A 19,582-nucleotide genomic window follows, 5' to 3' on the forward strand; every position below is an offset into this window, starting at 1 on the left:
TATCATATTAACAAACCAAATAAATCTTAATATACAGAATAATTTCAGAATACACCTAAAATGTAAAATGTAATGCTTTTGAAACTGGAAAAACATTTTCTGTATGCTTTTTTTTAATTAAATGAGCTGTAATGAGGAAAAGTTACAGAAAAAATCACTAAAGGGAATAACATTGTTTCAATAAAACTGAAACTAAATTGTGGTGTTTATTCTACATGACATTCAAAACATTCATGCTAGAAAGCTATGTCTGTTTCCTTAACATTCATGTAATTAATAAGGAATATGGCCAAGACATTTTTCATAAAATAGTAAAAAAGTATAGTTCATGATGAACAGAATAGAATGACAATGCAAAAATCTTATCAGAAATGAAATAGTGTAGGGCATGATCGTGTCTTTGTGTAAACCTGGCACGATTGTTTGTTTTAGCTGAGGGCATTTACTCATTTGCTGCTAAGTGATTCCTCTTTAAGGGGTGTAATCAAACTGAACGAATGCCCTCTATATAAGCTGAGCCTGGTTCACACTGGAAGCACAGAAGTTTTGACAGGAGGACAAAACCTGTAAATCTTCTTTATCGCCTAAAAGAACTCTGTAACTGAGCAGAAATGTCCACTGCTGAAAAAGTAAGTTACCCTTTTTTTAGATGTTATCTCTTGAATAATGTATTGCATCATCTAATACATATACTTGAATAATGAATACTATATGCTGTTCATCTAGTATACTTTTAATTTATTTCACTTTCCAATCAACCTATCTATAATAAACATTCTGTAACTTTATTTGAGCATGGATGTTTCCATTTTTCTCATCAGAAGTTTATCCACTCATACACATACACTCCTACAAAGAAAATATATTTTAACTATTAAAAAATCTATATAAAAAAAACCCAAAATGAATCTTATCTTTCTTTACATTTTCTTGTAAGAATGAATTCAAAACTATGAAAATTAAATGTATGTGTATATATATATATATATATATATATATATATATATATATATATATATATATATATATATATGAAATGAATGTTCGAGTATGTTGAAATGATTACTGATGGCTGTATGGCATCCGTGCATGTGCTAATCAGAAGCTACGTTTATGGCCGCAAGCGTATAAATAACTCATATTATTCTTTGTATGTAATGAGATTTAGACAAGATAATTAGTATACAAATAAGGGTGTAACAAGAAATGTTAAATATTGTTTCTGTGTATGCTTTGTATTTCTAATACTTGCTAGGATTTATTTACTAAAAGCAAATACACATTTCCTCAGAGCTTAGTAAATGTGGTAAAATTTCACTTTGCAAAGAACACCCAATCACATATAAATAAAATAAAAAAAACAGCATTCTTGCTTGCACAGAATTAAGTGATGGATATCAGCAGAGCTTCATCTCATTCACTAAGTTTTGGGGATCATTCCCTTGCAAAGTGCAACTTGACTTGCAAAGCGAACAGTCTATATCCCGTTCATCTCCCCACTGCTTCTTTTAGGTGTGCTTCTATTCGCAAACCATTGTTGGTGTTATGTGTCACATTGATGCGAAAATTTACAGATATCTGTTACATCCTCATATCTATATTATTTTAGAGATAAAAATGTGATTGATGAAATATAAAACTGTGCTATAAGATTTGCATGTATCGGTTACGTTAGTAAGGTAACAAAATGTAGTGATGAAATATAGTATGAGACATAATGGGGTTTATTTACTAAAGCTGGTTCACTTAGAATCTGGTGCAGCTGTGCATTGTAGCCAATCAGCTTCTAACCTCAGCTTGTTCAATTACGCTTTAGCAATAAAACCTGGAAACTGATTGGTTTCTATGCAGCTTTAGCAATACAACCTGGAAGCTGATTGGTTTCTATGCAGATTCTGAGTGAACCGACTTTAGTAAATATACCCCTTTATGTCTCTTCAGCATTAAAAATCCTGCCGGTTTACAATTTTTTTCTTTCGGGCACTAAAGTTCCGCTTTAACTTACCTCTAAATATTTGATGACTGATCTCAAATTTGACAAAAACTATTGCCCATTTCAAGTGTTTGATTTTGTTTCTCTGTTTGTTTGTTTGAACTATAATCTGTAAACAAAAACTGTATTTGCGCATGCATAAACTGCTCTTTGAGGGCCGGTTCACACCAAAAATCAGACAGGAAAGTATTTACGTTACTGAGCAATTTGAGTACAGTGCGTTTTCAGCCCACTTCTATACCATGCAATCCGGCACAGGTAAATGCGTTTGTGACATGCATTTGCGGTGTCATTTGAGATGTCACACCCACAGCAGATTGCAAGACAGTTGGAAAATGTGCACGGAACATGGGTTTCCAACACCACGTTCTGCTGTGATTGAGCCTAATGGCTAATCTAATGTTATCCATAAATTATTTTAAACCTCAAAATCTATATTGAAACATTAATCTCAGACAAACATCTGACAGACATCCCGTTGGGTAAAAATATGGCTGCTTTGTATATGTCATCCCATTACATCCCTAAGATAAGCAGAGTTCCCAGGTTTCTGAGGTGCAGATAGACATGCATGCTGAAGCCAATCACTAGGTTGGGGTACATTCCCCCTCCCACAGCCTTCTCCCTCTTACAGGCATTTTTTTAATTAAATATAGTTGTACCTTTTTGGTATTTTCATGATGTCTTTTCAGCAGTTAGGGTTAGGGGGCCCTGTTCCTCTCTCTTCCTACAGTAGTCAATCCTGAATTCTGCAGAGAATAGGAGGTTATGTATTGATTTGCGCCCCTTTATCCTGTGAACCCTAGAAGGTATGTCCATGACTCCCTAGGCTAGGTTTACAGAAAATAGGTTGTGTGATGCTGGGCATCCTTGACTTGGAAAAGGAGCAGAGGGCAGTGCTGGAGCATGGAGAAGGTGAGAAGTGCTTTGCCAATTTTTTTTTTTTTTTTTTTTTTTTTAGATAAGAAATCAGGACGAGAGAATTAAAAACAAACTAGATATGGACTTTAAAGCTATAGGTATCTACAGTATGTGTTTCTCAGGGAGGCTAAAGAACATGCACTGACTGTGTATTTCCTTCATGTTTAACCCTTCTCCCATCTATTATCTGTGAAACACAAGTCATTCTGCGGTTACTACAATTTCAGCTAATTAATATATTGGTTCAGCTTATCTATTAAAAGTAGAAGCATTCAAACACAAAATGCACTTTGTTTCATTGACATAGAGATGGACTTTATTACGAATTCCCTGTATAATACACAATATGTGACAAAAAGCTTAACCATTTCAGCTCCAGAAGATTTTACCCCCATCCTGAACAGGCCATTTTTTGTAGTTCGACACTGCGCTACTTTGACTGGCAATTTCCCAGTCATATAATGATACACGCAATCAAAATTTATATAATTTTTTCACACAAATAGAGATTTCTTATGGTGGTATTTGATCACCACTGGGTTTTTTATTTATTGCAATACAAATGAAAAATAAAGAAAATTTGGGAAAAAAATCCAATATTTTTTACTTTGTGTGATAGAACATATCCAATAAAAACTACAAAAATCTTCATAAATTTTGGCCAAAATGTATTCTTCTGCATGTCTTTGGTATGAAAAAAATCCCAACAAGTGTACATTGATTGATTTGCATGAAAGTTATAACATTTACAAACTATGTAATATATACTGGAATTTTTATTTTATTTTATTTTATAATAGTAATGATGGTGATCAGCAACTTATGTGACTGTGATAGTATAGCAGGCAATCTGACACTAACTGGCACTTGGTGGGAACTGACTAACTGCCACTGACATCTCCAGTGACACTAATACAGTGATCAGTGATAATAATATACAGTACACTGACGCTGTGCTAATAACACTGGATGGGAAGGGGGGTAACATCTAGGGGCAAACAAAGGGTTAACTGTGTGCCTAACAGTGCTAGGTGTGTTTACTGTGTGGTGCTTTTACTAAGGGATGTGCCAGCTTTTATTCCCTGCTTAGCAGGGAAACAAAGAACAGCACATCCCCGCTGACAGGACAGATCTCTGTGTTGTTTACATTCATAGATCTCTATTCTCTCATCCGCTTTACCGAACGGCAGGTCCCAGCCATCAATCATTGGCCATGACCTACTGATCGACTTGTGCTATAACTAATCACAGCACAGCTGGAGCTCACGCCCCCTACCCGGAAGTGCTGAATCACATATTAGATACATGATACAGCCCAGGGATGCTGCTTTGCCACCATACATCTAAATGGTATGATCGGCAAGCTGTTAAAAAGAAAAATCTATAGGAAGAAACTATATATAATTGAATGGCTTTAGGGTTTGTGTCAGCATCTATTCTTGTGTGTGTATGTACATTTTATATGGTCAACCACATGCTGTACATCTTTTCAAATGTAAGCTATTGTAGATCGTTGGAACTAAATTGCTTTTAAAGGTTGCTCTGTTCTGTTATATGATATGCAAATAATGCAATAGAAGAAGAAAAACGTAAAACATTTCCTGATAGAAACACAGAGGCTCCCTTTACTGAGCTCTCCTTTTGAAATATTTGTGTGGCTGTCTTGTTGATCCTTCGGTCCTAATATTTTAAGACTCTGACCCACAACATGGCCCATGAAATAGAAAGAAATAGGTCTTATTTCTGATACTCACATTTTTTTTATCCTTGGTTAACTATGAACCAAAGTTTTTTTTTGTCCTCTAGAGAGTAACAGAGGACATAAATCTCTCTTCAAACATTATCAAAGATAGAATTGGCTCCAACAGCATCTGACTGGATGGCAAACTGAAGCTTGTAATAGCATACTGTTAGCACACTGATTACAATTCATACTGCACCACGCCCAGTGCCTTTGCCAGAATAAGTTCCATTGCAACGTTTGTTGAACTTGGATAAGTAACAGCTTTAGACATGCCTTCTGCATATTTAAAATTTAAAAAAAATTTGAATAGCAAATATAAAAAGCATACAGGTGGGCTGGGAGTTGAGAATTGTCATGCAATACATTTTAAATATTCCCTTTAATTATCTAATCATGTGAAAAGCAAAATTCCTGTTCACTTGAAAAACCCAGTCCTGTGCAGATAAAATTAGTTAAAGCGGAGTTCCAGTTGAATTAAAAAAAAAAAAATAAAAGTCAGCCACTGACTTTTAAAATATAAACACTTACCTGTCCCATGGTCCAGCTGTGATATCACCGCGGCTGGTTACACCGGCCGTCTTCTCTCGCCGGTGCTGGCCTCTTCAATGTGGGCACTTGGCTGTCACAGCTTGAGGGTTCACAGCCGGGTGCCCACTGCGCATGTATGAGTAGCATTGTGCTTTGTAAATGGTCCCTGTCACATGTCCCAGAAGACTACAGGAAGGGAAGGGGGAGAATTGCACCGGACGTGGGAGTGGGTACCTGTCAAATTCGGGTACCCACTCCCCAGAGGTGCCAATCCTTAAAGGGGAGTGGGGGACAAAGCCTTAAAGTGGAACTTCCCTTTTGGGTGGAGCTTTGCTTTAACAGGAATTTGCTTTTCACATAATAATTGAAGTGAATATTTACACAACTTATTGTGAAAGAATCCCAGCACCTTTAGTAAATCAGCTACAATGTTGTATGTTGCCTGTTACATCATTAATTGTTGTTGTTCTTTGATATGTGCTTATTTTTATGTTTTGAAAATCACAGGAAAAGGTTTGTGGTAATCTCATCACCGATCAAGTTTATTTCTGCATGATGCTGTTGCGAATTTTGTTCATAAAAGTAAAACTGCCACATTTTAAATCTTTACTAATCTGTTTCCATTACCAAATTTCAGTGACCTGAGCTTTATTTACAATGTAAAGACAGTCTTAATGGACTAGCTTGTTAGTTAATGTGGGGTGTTGCTATTTAGAGCTTACTTTTATCTTGGTTGCACAGTTTTCCATATCATTCAATGGACAGGGTTATGCCCGGTTATCTTCACCGCTGGAAATAATACCCTGTGGCAGATATTTAAACTTTTTTTCCTACCATGAATATGTAGTTGATCTGAAGCCTTTGTACCCATTGTGATATTGTATTAAAAAGAAAGGACTTAGAAACACTTTTGGCATATGGGCGTATAGTATGTAATCCCACTACCAGAGCCCCTGGCATTTGCAACAAAGCAGGCTTTTGTTACTTGTGCCAGAGTAGTTTGTCTGTATTGGCCGTGTGGACTGTACGATCTGAGCTCATATCATAATTTGCACTCTTTTTCTTTTAACCCAAGAAAGTTATCTTCTGCCATGGTCACTATATACTATACTGTATATATCATGCTATTTGCAAGATACGAATCACAGGTTAACAACTATATGCCTAGCTTATTAACTTGCATACATTGTAATGAACACATTGGGGTTGATTTACTTAAGGCAAATAGGTTGTCAACTTTGCAAGAGACATTTAAGTTTGCAAAGGAATGTTGTGAAATTCATTTGTAAAGAATATCCAATTATGTGCAAGGAAAATTTCAATAAAAAAACATTTTTGCTTGCACATGATTGGATGATGGAAAAAAATAAACCCTAGTAGGAGAAACTAATGGTGCTTTTAAGGTACCATACCATTATTAGTATAAAGATGCATAATCATAAACAATATTGAATAAAATAGAGCATATTTTATTATGACATTAAAAAAAAACATACAGAGTGGTAAGCAAGTCAAACGCCAATGTAGGCACATACATAATAAGTCAACAAAAATATAAGAAACCAAAGATGCTTTTCCATAAAATTTAATCCAAAACTGGATAATCAATCAAAATATCCAACGTGTTTCGTGGGATGTGACCTATTTCTTCAGGGAAAGTGGAAAAGCTAAGCAACAATGCCTACAGTGAAATCATATATACAACCAATTAACAATGAAAATACACATAAAGCACAACAGTGTACACAAAATTATATAAAGCAATAGATGAAAAAAGAGAGAAAAGAGAATATATATCATCTTGTGTACACTATTATGCTTTATCTGTATTTTCATTGTTAATTGATTGTATATATTTTTGATTCCACTGTAGGCATTGTTGCTTAGCTTTTCCACTTTCCCTGAAGAAGTGGGTCACATCCCATGAAACGCGTCAGTTATTTGGATTGATTATCCAGTTTTGGATTCAATTTTATGGAAAAGCATCTTTGATTTCTTATATTTTTGTTGAATTATTATGTATGTGCCTACATTGGCGTTTGACTTGCTTACCACTCTGTATGGTGTTTTTATAATGTCATAATAAAATATGCTTTATTTTATCCAATATTGTTTATGATTATGCATCTTTATACCCATAATGGTATGGTATCTTAAAAGCCCCATTAGTTTTGCCTACTAGGGTTTATTTTTTTCACTGTTCCAATAGGGGTGTGGTACCTGTAAAATCTTCACACAAGGACAGGTGAGACCTAGTATCTCTCCAGCTCCCATCAATCTCCAAACTAATAGATTGGATGATGGAATTCAGCGGAGCTTCATCTCATTTACTAAGCTAAAGGAAAAGTGCCTTGCGAATTGAACCACCTATTTGCCTTTAGTGAATCACCCCAGTTGTAATCATGGTGCAGAGTAAGGCAGTGGGGTTGATTTATTAAAAGAAAAAGGCTATTCACTTTACAAGGGACATTACACAGTCCAAGGACGTTTTCATTTTGTAAAAATATACACACAGGAAAAATAAAAGAAACATAATTTTGTTTGCGCATGACTGATGATGGAAGTTAGCAGAACTTCACCTCTTCCTCTAATCTCTGGGGAAACTCCTCATGCAAAGTGCAACTTCACTTGCAAAGTGATCAGTTTATTTGCCTTTAGTAAATCAACGCTAATACACATCTATCCCCAACCACAGTTAGCCACATGATCCAGACAGGGGTGCAACCTAGTTAAGGACGTGATTCACTTAAAAAAAACTCCTAACATTGTGGCGGGTGCTGGATTACCCAGAGGACCATAGTCTAATATGTTTCAAAGGGGTTACTTTACTAAAGGCAAATAGTCTGTTCACTTTGCAATACAGTTGCACTTTACAAGGGAATTTGACTCAGAGCTTACTGAACAAGGTAGAATTTCAATTTGTAATGAATAACTAATCAAATGCAAGGAAACAGCATTTTTGCTTGCACATGATTGGATAATGGACGTCAACAGAGCTTCACCACATTGGCTAAGTTCTGGGGAAAATTCCTTTTCAAAGTGCAACTTCCCTTGCAACATACCTATTTGCCATTAGTAAATCAACACCAAAGTTTGGGCCCCTATCATTTCTCTGCTTATTATCTATGATGGACTTTCAGCACAGAAACTTTTCAATAGGCTCATACTGTTATCAATATGTCAGAGCTGCTATTGTTTCCTCTGCCTGCCATAGACATAAACATGGATGCTTGGGAGGTCTTAGATTGTGCCCACATGTCCAAACACTGCAGGCGCCAATGTCCAGATTTTGCTATGTTTGATATAATTAGGATTTGGTGTGTCACAAAGCTTCTTTCAGTAAGAACTTAGAACTTATACAAAGCTAAGCACATATGGTTCAATTTAAAAATCTCAGCAAAGCAGAGAAACTTTTTAGAATGGCTAATGCTATCTTCAAACCCTTTTGATGTCCAATGTCTGTATGAAATGGAATGAGTTTACCACTCATATAGTAACTAGAGTCCTTTTATACAGTGCGTGGCTTCCTGCCAGCTTACTATTAGACAGGCATGAAAACAGCTTGGAAAAGTGGATGGGGAGTGCTTGCTTTAGTGTGAATAACTCTTTCAGGCACACTATCAAAACTAGAGGTTATTTAAGGACAGCTAATATAATCAGAATACGGCATGTCATTGTACTGGCGGCTTACTTGTATGTGTGTATGTGCGTGTGCATGTATATATATAAAATTACATTTTTTTTCTAAATTCCAAAGTTTCCTGTTTAAAGTTGACCTGCAATGATAGAAAATCTGCTGGCTTGTGTTTGAAAGCTTCAGGCTCCAGGGCACTCTTCCCAATCCTGCCATCACAACTTAATGACAGCTGTGACTGCATGCGTGTTCCTGCCCAATGCTTCATTAGCCTACAGCTTTAAAAAAACAAATCAGTAAAGATAGTTGCCATATAATCTTTCTCACACAGGTTTACATTAAAGTGTTACTAAACCCAGGATCCTGCAGACACTATTCCTGGTCTCTCACAGTACACACTACATGGAAATGCAAAATGGAATTTAGCAGTAAATATAAACTGCTAAATTCCTTTTCTCATCAGCAGCATATAGCAGTTTTGTGACTATCAGTGTCTGGCCAAGCACTGGTTAAAGCTTGGAGGAGGAGTTTTCATGCTGCTCTGACTGTCCTTTGAGGCTGTAAAACTCCTGACCCTCTGTCTGGACAGTTCTGATTTGGCTCTGTGCTGATAACATGCATCCTCCCAAAGAAAAAAGAAAACATCTCTTTGGCAATACACACTAAACTGAGCATGTGCAGAGCAGGGGTGGACTGACAAGTCATGGGGCCCCTGTGTCCTTGCCCAAACTCAAAAAAGCCTATGAAAAAGGTACCAGGGGCATCTCATGGGGCCCCCTCAGTGCCTGAGTTTCCTGGTGCAGAGTGACTCTTAGAGCTCTGTACTATCAGCAGATGGATTATGGACAGTAGAAGAAGGAGAGGATCAGAGAAGACAGGATCAAACAGTCTTTTTACAGAGTATTACAGAGTATAACAAGCACTGAATATGCAAACTGATTTTACTGTAGTAGGTTTAGTAACACTTTAAGCTTGTTGAGTATCTGAAAATCTGATGCAATATCCAGTAGCAGACCTGATCAGCAAAACGATCCTGGGTTAGAACAATGCTTGCCCCCCCCCCCCCCACGCACACACATTTAAATATTAAAATAATAATAATCTTAAACTATAATAATTTGGGTGATTTAGGCTAGGGATTTCACTTTTTTTTTAGGGAAAGTATAATGTTTTGTTTTTCTTGTTATAATTCACATAAATAAATGTAATACTTTGTTCTAGCCTATCAAATGCAAAGCTGCAGTCCTTTATGGATTCAATCAACCACTGAAAATTGAACAGATAGAGGTTGCTCCACCCAAAGCACGTGAAGTTCGGATTAAGGTAACATGATGATGATATGAATATGATAATAAATATACAAATATAAATGTTTTCTATATAAATATTCTGTATGATCTTTCAAAATTGTCAAGGCAACAAGGAAAGAGAAAAAGAAGTAATATGTCTACATTTTCTCAAAAAACAACTAAAGAGGGCAACATATAAATCATTATATAAATGACCCTACTGATGTGTTTTCACCGCAGATGATTGCAGTTTGTTGATCATCAATCTCTGTGAAAATTCAAAGATAAAAAAAATTACACTGCTCCAAGTCCTAAACTTGCTTCTTGGTTCCTCTATAACTCTGGAGCTGCATAAAAAGTGCTTATCCAGCTCAGTAAATTAAGACAAGAGCGAAGTACAAAACCGCACTCCATAGAAGTCATCCAGTTAGGTTTAATCAATGTCGCCTATTTCCAACACAGTCCCCATCCCAAGCCATCCCCATCTGACACATTTTACCCCATATGTGCTTATTCGTAGATTTACATTAATGGGCCAAATCTAAAAGAAAAGGATCAAGTGGAAGTGTGGGAAATCAGCTACGTACACTGATTAAACCTAACTGGATTATTTTTATGGGGTGAACCATCAATATCTTTCATCTGTGAAATGCACATCTGTACATAAAATGATAATGCTAATATCAAATTTACCAGAATTGCTTTATATATTTAGCCAGTCACATGCAATAGTGTAAATGGCCCTAGTTCCTAATATGGTATATACTACATTTACAATATTTTTTTACATGCTATGACACCACTTTGCCTTTTGCACTAAATTACTTTCAATGTAAGTGAATCTTATCGCTGTGATAAGTCACTACACTGCTGTGTTTAGAAGTTCAAAATTCTTACCTTGGGATATGTGATGTAATTAGCAAATGAATATAAATAATTTCTGCTCTTATTTTTCTTGCACTGGGAGTGGCGGAAGGTAAGTGCCAAAAGCAGAACATGTAAAGTCCAGATGGAATTTTATTTAGAATCTTATGTCATTAAAATCGAGTGTGTTTTGGAGGTTCTAAGGAGCCCACTTCATAAAACAACATGCCTGTTAAGCCTGAAAATGCATTTACAATTTTTGGCTGGAGATGGGCTTTAGCTTGGAAATATTATAATCCTTCATAACATATTATTTTATTTTTTATTTCAGTTACTTATATAGCGCTGTCAATTTACACAGTGCTTTAACAACAGTCCCTAACCCTCAAGGGGCAAACAATCTAAGCTCCCTAACTTACATTCATGTATACACATACTAGGGACAATTTAGACAGGATCCAATTCACCTACCAGCATGTCTTTGGAGTGTGGGAGGAAACCCACTCAGGCACAGGGAGAACATGCAAACTCCAGACAGGTGGTGTCGTGGTTGGGATTCATACCAATGACCCTAGCACTGCCAGGTGGAAGTGCTAACCATTTAGCCACTGTGCTGCCCTATATTAGGCATACTTCTAATAATGCTAATGGGAGTGTAACCTCTTGTCACATGATTCCTTGTTGTGCATTTTTCCTGCCTAAGAATCAGCTTCAGGGCCAGTCAGAAAACAGGAACTATCAGGATTTATGTAACAGGGATGGCTGCTATGAGACATGTCAAGATTAAATTTAGACTCATGTGGCGGGTAGGATAGTTTCCCCCAATGCCCAATGAGTCTGAATTGTTCAATACTTTGATGCTGCATTTATTACTATTTACTGCAAAAATGCTAAAACAGTTTCATAATCACTGTCACAAAATGAAAAATTGGATCTCGCTGCACTATAGATTAACTTGCCTACTGGGCACTTTCATTCAATTCCTGCTCAGGCCAATTTTCAGCTTTCAGCACCATTGCACTTTGAGTGATAATTGCACAGTCATGCAACGCTGTACCCAAACATCATTTTTAGCAGGTTTTTTTTTCACATACATCACATAATAATCACCACAGTTTTTTCATGTGAAAGGGCTCACACTCGTGCGCTGCTACACCCTGAATAAAAATAAACAAAGGAAGATTGCTGCACCCACTCACTCTTAGGCTAACAGGCTAGGTTCACATCTGTGCAGGTGGTGCCGTTGCGGATCCGCATGAAAATCCGTGCAGCCGCACCACCTGCACAAATGTGGATCAGCGGGCGGGTGCCATTACTTCTAATGGCACGCCGCCCCCACACTGGAAAATGCAACTGTACTGTTCCCGTGCGGGTTGCGTTTTCAGAAGAAGTGCAGGGACTTCTTCCCTGCGTGTCACGGGGCACAAGAGTCCATTCACATGAATGGGCTTTTGTACCCACACAAAACGCGGCCCGCACGACCGCATATATGTGAACCGGGGCGAAGTGTACTCTCACTTAAAATTTATATAAACCAAGAATGTGTAGAGCGTTAACTCATCATCCAGACATGTAAATGAAATGAAAAAGAAAAAAAAAATCCTCCAGTAATCCCATGCAAGATAAATCCACACTTCAATAAAAGTTCAACTCCCAAATCACAGAATGTCCAAATTAGTGCGTTTAACAATCACTTTCCAGAAGACGTGCTTGTGCACGAGATACTCTCCCTGCTCACCTTTAACCCCCCTGGCGGTATTACCGAGTGTAGCTCGGGGTTAACTTTCAGTACCAGAAGAGGTAACCCCGAGCTACACTCAGGATTACCCTGCAGCGTTGCTCAGGGATTCCCTGTTTCACTTACCTTGTCCTGCACTCCCGCAATGTCCCCACTGCAGCGTCCCTGGCCATTTCCTCCGGCCGATGCCGGCATCCGTCTTCTAGGCGGGAAATTCAAAAATTTTAAAAATTACATTCACTCAATACACTAAAATCTGATAGTATAACATTACTGTATCAAACCATTTCACATACATTTTGTCCCTAGTGCTTTGTCCTGTGACCTGCCTGCATTTTTACTGTTCTTTCTGCCTGGAAACGATTCTGCGACTTAGCTCAGCGATGTGCGAACTTGGCGCTCTATTTCAAATTTCAGTGTTTTTGGTTTGATTATATTATTGAATTAAATGTATTATTATTCTATTATTATTTTTAATGATTATTTATTAAATTATATATTATGATTTCGTGTTTCAAATTTTATCATACCCGGGATGTTTACTAGACTCTTATTTGGACAGATTTTAGTGAGTTATTCCTAAAAATTACGGGCCTACAATAAAAAAATGACATATTTCCATGCAAAAAAATGTACTGCTTTGAGCACAGAAATATTGACATAATCAGACCACTAGGGAGGTTAAGTTTGACCTACAAATTATAATAGGTCAAATGCATTTTTACAGAATGTGTTTTTCCTTTCATGTGGCGATGAATCCAAAATTTCTTCACTCAATCACGACTCCAAAAACGTGTATATAAAAAACAAAAACATATATCGTAGTGCAACACCGTTTAAATTAAAACTAATGGTTGAGTGCACAAAACCTATACGCTCACATTACAGCAAGACACACCGTGCTCCACAACAGTGTTGTAAAGTGTTCACTTCATCCAACATATACAGAAGTGCTTCCCATCACCAATGTGTGCCATGCACTCACCTTCTTCCTTGACCCATATATCATATAGGCCATAAGCATTATAAACATTTTGCTTGTCCATCGCTATCCCTTAGTAGCTATCTCCTTCCTTGCTGTGAGTGTATAGTTTTTGTGCACTCAACCATTAGTTTTAATTTAAACGGTGTTGTTTTTACATTCATGAATTCTATGCATGAAAGTAAAAAACCTTCAGTGTGCAGCTCCCCCCTCAGCCCGATCACAATCCAGTGCTGTGCATGAGAACCTGAGCTCTCTCAGGTCTTTTTCTCCGCATAGGCTGAGATACAGCAGTGGGAGTCAATCACAGCTAGCAGGGAGACAGCAGGGAGTGGGGCCAAGCCATGCTCTGTATGTATTATGGACATACAGAACCAGCTCGGAAGGGAGCACGTACGAGTGTCCCCTGAGCAAGCAGCTTGCTCTGGGGGCACTCTGCAGGGAGGAGGAGCTAGGAGCGCTGATAGTGACCCGAGAAGAGGAGGATCAGGGCTGCTCTGTGCAAAACCATTGTACAGAAAATGTAAGTATGACATGTTTGTTATTTTATTTAAAAAAAAAAAAAAAAAAAAAAGTAAATGAACAAACAAACCTAAACCATTCAGCTATGTACAGGGAAATGTTAGAGCTTCTTCCACACACCATTATATATTTGTATTCATTATACACTGTATATAATGTACATAATGTTTGTAACATATGAACAATTTTTATCATAGATGTGCTTGATTTTTTTAGATCTGTGCTAGTGGAATCTGCCACACTGATGACCATGCCCTCACATGTGGTATGGCCTGCCTACATTTTCCTATTATTTTGGGCCATGAGGGAGCTGGAATTGTTGAGAGTGTTGGAAAAGGAGTAACAAAGGTTAAACCAGGTAACTACAAATACCCTTAAAATGAATCAAAACTACTGCAATGTATTTTATTAGATCACAATTGTTGAATCTGTGATATGCTTACCTCAAGGTGTATTTCTGCCATAATTCTGGCGATCCCTTTATCACAATATACATTTATGTTTACAGGAGATCATGTTATTGTCTTGTGCAGTCCAATGTGTATGAAGTGTAAAAGCTGCCTGCATGAGGATAGCAACTTCTGTGTAGACAATGAGTAAGTTTTTTTTTCCTATTTTTACTTCATTTTGGAGATACACAATTAGGCTCAACATCAATGGATATAGACTCTTCACCTTGACAGGACATTTTACTATAATCTTTGCGTTTGTGTACTTTTTAATTACTGGTTTGGCAAAATATGCCAAACCTGTCATTATGCTCTTGACACTCATCTGAACTGAAGAGACAGCTTATCTCAATTATGAAATGTCTTTACAGAACAAATCCAGTTCAATGCAACTATTACTATCTATACAATGACCTTGAAAATAAGAACCTTCACAGACAAATTACTATTGTTTATAATAAACAGTTTGCATTTTCAGCAAACCATTGGTAATCCCAATAGGGTGATTTTTCTTTTTTGGGGCACTCCTAGGCCTTCACAGTTGTGTCCATCTATGAGCTTTTGGCCAAAAGGTCTTTCCTTTAATAGTAATACGTAAGTACTAGTAATAAGTGCATGGGCACAAAAAAGATATCAGGCAGTACGCATTACATGTTCCCTGTACAAATGTAGTGGATGCAGTGATGGCCCATTTTACTTTATGTGACATGCTGTAGGTCCCATAATGTACCAGCAGTATGTAAACATTTTCAAAACTAATGGTTAAACTAGGGTTTTCTACAAGTGCAGATGCACATGGCATTGGCATTATCTGCAGTGGACTTTATGTTGCTACCAGGCCAGTACATGTTTTCTCCGATCTTGCTAAAAAGTGTCATCTGGAGATACAAGTAATGATCTAACCACAGTCTAGTCCAAACAAAATGGAAGGCAGCTACTCAGCTAATTTTGTCTTTTTTCCGTCTATTATAGTATAGGATGCAAACGAGCTGATCAAATATTTTGACACAGCCATTATTACATGTTTTCATTACAGCGTTGGCAAAAACAATGGGGTTATGCTTGACAAAACCACCAGATTTAGCATCAATGGAAAACAGATCCACAACTTCATGTTATGCAGTACATTTACAGAATACACTTGTGTGGATGAATTTGCATGTATTAAGATTGATCCTAAAGCAAAGTTGGATGAAGTGTGCCTTATTGGATGTGGATTTTCCACTGGCTATGGAACAGTACTTAACACCGCCAAAGTAAGTTTGACTAAATATTTTCCATATTGAAATTTACAGAATGATGTTATGAAATATTCTACAAACAGGAGCACTTCAGATAGCTCCAGGATATCAAAAGAAATTATCAGAACAATACAGTATATAAAATAAAATAGCTTAGTCATACAATACAGGCCACAGGCACAGTATTCATAGACCCTGTGTTATAGGCTCATATTTTCAGATGATTGGACACTGGCACAGCTCTTTAGGATATGCTGCCCTGGGGTTCCTCCCCTAGAACCCTGCCTCACTTCATAAGTCAAGTTTTTTGCTAGTGGTTATAGGTGTCAAACATCTCCCTTGCAGAGAAATCACGCATAACTTTCTTACTTTATTATATTATCTCCAGATTTGTCAGTCAACTCCTCACTGTATCACAATAGAAGCAGTACATCTGGATTGTGTAACCTTGGTAAAACCTTGGGGTACCCAAACCCGTAACCCGTAATGTTGCTTTGGGCACTGAATCCTGTGTGGGGTGCTTAGATTGGCACTTGGTGCAATGCATTGAGTTAGCCACAGGGTGCTATACAGGTTCAGGGTCGTGGTCCATCCCTGTGGAACCCAGACCCTGAATACCCCTTCTGGGATATGCCTACCTTTACAGGGATCAGCAGGATAGACAAGTAAGACAGGCTTGCTCTATATTTCTGACTTTCACTGTTATAACCGAGATGATGTTTGGAATGTTCTTCATGTTTCTGAGTAAACTTTTCAAACTTGACACTAAAACTTCACCAGGCTCAGGTGGATGACTGAGTATTACATGATAGCACAGACCATCCCACCTACAACCTTAATAAGGCATGAAGACACTCTTCCATGAGGATGCTTGCTACAGGACCGTCTCCAGTCAAGCTATAACATTATCCTCCTGGACATGCTTACCCTGTATTCCACACCTTACTTTGTGAGTTCCCCATGGGGATATATCTTCACCTGTAGCAATATGGCGGAATCCAAAAAGAAGGCAGCCACGGCATAAGTTAAATCTAACAGTCACCTTGCCAGGGCTTTACATGCCACTCCACTTCAGATTTATGAGCCTTCCCTAGCACTGAAGCAGTAAATAGCCATAGCACTTGTCCCTGCATCCAAATCTGCCTATATCTCTGGCACACCGCAGCTTGATGTCGAATGCCAGAAATTGTTTCCTGGCCAAATTCTAGGTTTATTCTTAAACATTACAAAGATTAAGATAATTATGAAGATCTAGAATAGAATGCAGAAGATTCTTCCTTACCCACTCAGGCTGATTTCAACCTAGCACGTTAGGACTTTCAGTCTACTTATAGAGTATGGCTGTCTAAAAGATGCCTTCACTTTTTTGCAAGGTCACCTTCTGCCCTTATTTTAAACCTCTGGCACTAAAGAGGTTTGTTTTTATTCTATTTCCCCTATTAACTGTGGAGTTTTACAACTTCTTTAAATTTGTTTTTCTTCCCTTACCTTATACAAGGTTAAACTATATTCAGGCATACCCTTTATATATCTGTTTACATTCTGCTTCCCTGTTACACAAGCAGAACCCCTTACAGAGTGCACTCTGTAACACAGGTTTTTTCTGGCTGCACTCCTAACTGGTTTGTCCCAGATCTGTACCTTACACCCTTGTTATAGGACCTGGGTTACCCTTGTCCTTTTTCTCTAAGCATACATAAAAGAGGTTTTAAGACTGAGATTGGAAGGAGTAGGGCTTTCAGCTCCATTTATAATCCAATCTTCTGTCACCATTTTGTGCTTACTTGAAACCTCACTCTTAGAGTCTCTGCAGTAATGAACGTATAATTTAATACTCCTGGTGGATTCTTCCTTTTGACTACCTTATTGGCAGTCTCCATACCTTAGGCATCTCTGGCACCTCCAAAGGGAACACCTTCCATTCCTCTTGAAAATGGTGTAGTACTATTACACATATATCCTTCTTCCAGGGATTTATATTATAGCTGGCAAGGAAAAGCTTTTTTTATCAGGGGTTCTTCTAAAGTACCAACCCCCAAAAGATGGCCTGTGGGAATTTTTCCCTATCAGGTTCTTCCCAGCCACATTCTATTTTCCTCTCATCAACAGCATCTGAGATAGATAACATGTTCAGCTGGTAACTCTTCTTTCAATCATGTAACTCCTCCTTTAAGGAGGACCTCATTCTACAGCTAATTTGGGGTGGTTCGTCATCATGGTCATACAGCCTGCCATATATATATATATATATATATATATATATATATACACATTTATGCATATTTATTCCATCTTCTTTCCTTCAGGATAAGCTCATTCCCGAACAATGGTAACTTCAATTATGCTGATTACAACAGCATTCTGAAGTTAGGTTAGCCAACTCTTTTTTGGGACCTGTTGCACATTTCTATTGTGTGTATTTTTCCCACCCTTCTAATTTATTGCTTAGGGACATCCCAGGGTCTATGGATACTATGCTTGGGTCCTACACTGTATGATTAAGATAGGAGAAATGTTGACATATCTGTAAATTCAATTCTTGAAGTACAGCACAGGACACAGACCACCCTCTACTCTGTTCCTTGGTTAGTTTGCATTGATTGCTACAAAACTGGGGACTTATGGAGTGAGGCATGGGGCAGGTCCTCAAGAGCTTTGGCAATGTCCAGTCAACTGAGGGTATGAGCCTATAACCCAAGGTAACATGCTGGGTTTAAGATGTTTAGACTGTTTAGACTTGCAGCTCCCTATTTTCCCCCTCACTTAAATTTATTGGGGGTGTACAAAAGTACACTTCATTTATATCATCATACAGCATCACAATGTGTTGCACTGCTGTATGGTGAAATGCAATCCTGTACAGTGCGCTGTGATAAAATGCAGAAAGTCTGCTTTTTATCACAACTCGATGCAGTGCAGCTGCCAGTTTGCATTGCTGTGTGAATGGGACACACAGAAAACAATTGTTTTCTGAGTGTCCGTGTGGTGACTGGCATTTTACAGTGCACTGTGCATATGTGAATACAGCCTAAAAGTATACAAATCTCCTGATCTCACATTTCCTAAGAAAATGCTAAATTCTCAAATAGTAGGAATTTAAAAAGTGAGTTATTGAATAGTTCTTTCAACAGGTAAACTATCCATAGCTATTATAATTAAGACCTATATTTATTTTCAGAGTATAAACCCTTATAACATTTTAGTAAATGTGTTTTTTCCTAGGTGAAACCAGGGACCACGTGTGTTGTGTTTGGTTTGGGTGGAATTGGAATGTCTGCTGTCATGGGTTGCAAAGTTGCTGGTGCTGCCAGGATAATTGGCGTAGACATCAACCCAACCAAATTTAGCACAGCTAAAGAAGTGGGATGCACTGAATGCATCAATCCAAATGACTGTGACAAACCAATCCATGAAGTTATTGTGGAAATGACTGAAGGAGGAGCAGACTATGCATTTGAATGCATTGGCAAAGTTGATGTTATGGTAAGAGATAAAAAAATAAAAGAACTTTTTTAGTTTGTCATTCCTTTATCTTTCTAAAACTGCTTAACCCAGGGGCGGACTGACCGTTTGGGTATTTGGGCATTGCCCGAGGGCCCGGGGTCAGTAGGGGGCCTGTGAGAGGATCACTGTCCAGTGACAGTGTGGGGAGCGGAGAAGGAGGCAGTCTCAGATCA

At 37.8% G+C, this 19,582-nt stretch overlaps 1 protein-coding gene across 1 annotated transcript in view; it reads left to right on the forward strand.

Annotated features, from left to right (window-relative positions):
- Window positions 1-489: 489 nt before the first annotated feature.
- Window positions 490-19,582, forward strand: part of LOC149459879 (alcohol dehydrogenase 1-like) — a 34,150-nt gene continuing 15,057 nt past the window's right edge. Inside the window, exons 1-6 of the mRNA XM_089680570.1 lie at window positions 490-629; window positions 10,042-10,143; window positions 14,432-14,573; window positions 14,724-14,811; window positions 15,701-15,920; window positions 19,128-19,388. Of these exons, the coding sequence (XP_089536696.1) occupies window positions 612-629; window positions 10,042-10,143; window positions 14,432-14,573; window positions 14,724-14,811; window positions 15,701-15,920; window positions 19,128-19,388 (831 nt within the window). The 5' untranslated portion in view covers window positions 490-611. The remainder of the gene's footprint in view (window positions 630-10,041; window positions 10,144-14,431; window positions 14,574-14,723; window positions 14,812-15,700; window positions 15,921-19,127; window positions 19,389-19,582) is intronic.

The sequence above is a fragment of the Staurois parvus genome, unplaced genomic scaffold (assembly GCF_062004578.1).
Source record: "Staurois parvus isolate SC_StPar_1 unplaced genomic scaffold, SC_StPar_1.0 ptg000244l, whole genome shotgun sequence".
Lineage (NCBI taxonomy): Eukaryota > Metazoa > Chordata > Amphibia > Anura > Ranidae > Staurois > Staurois parvus.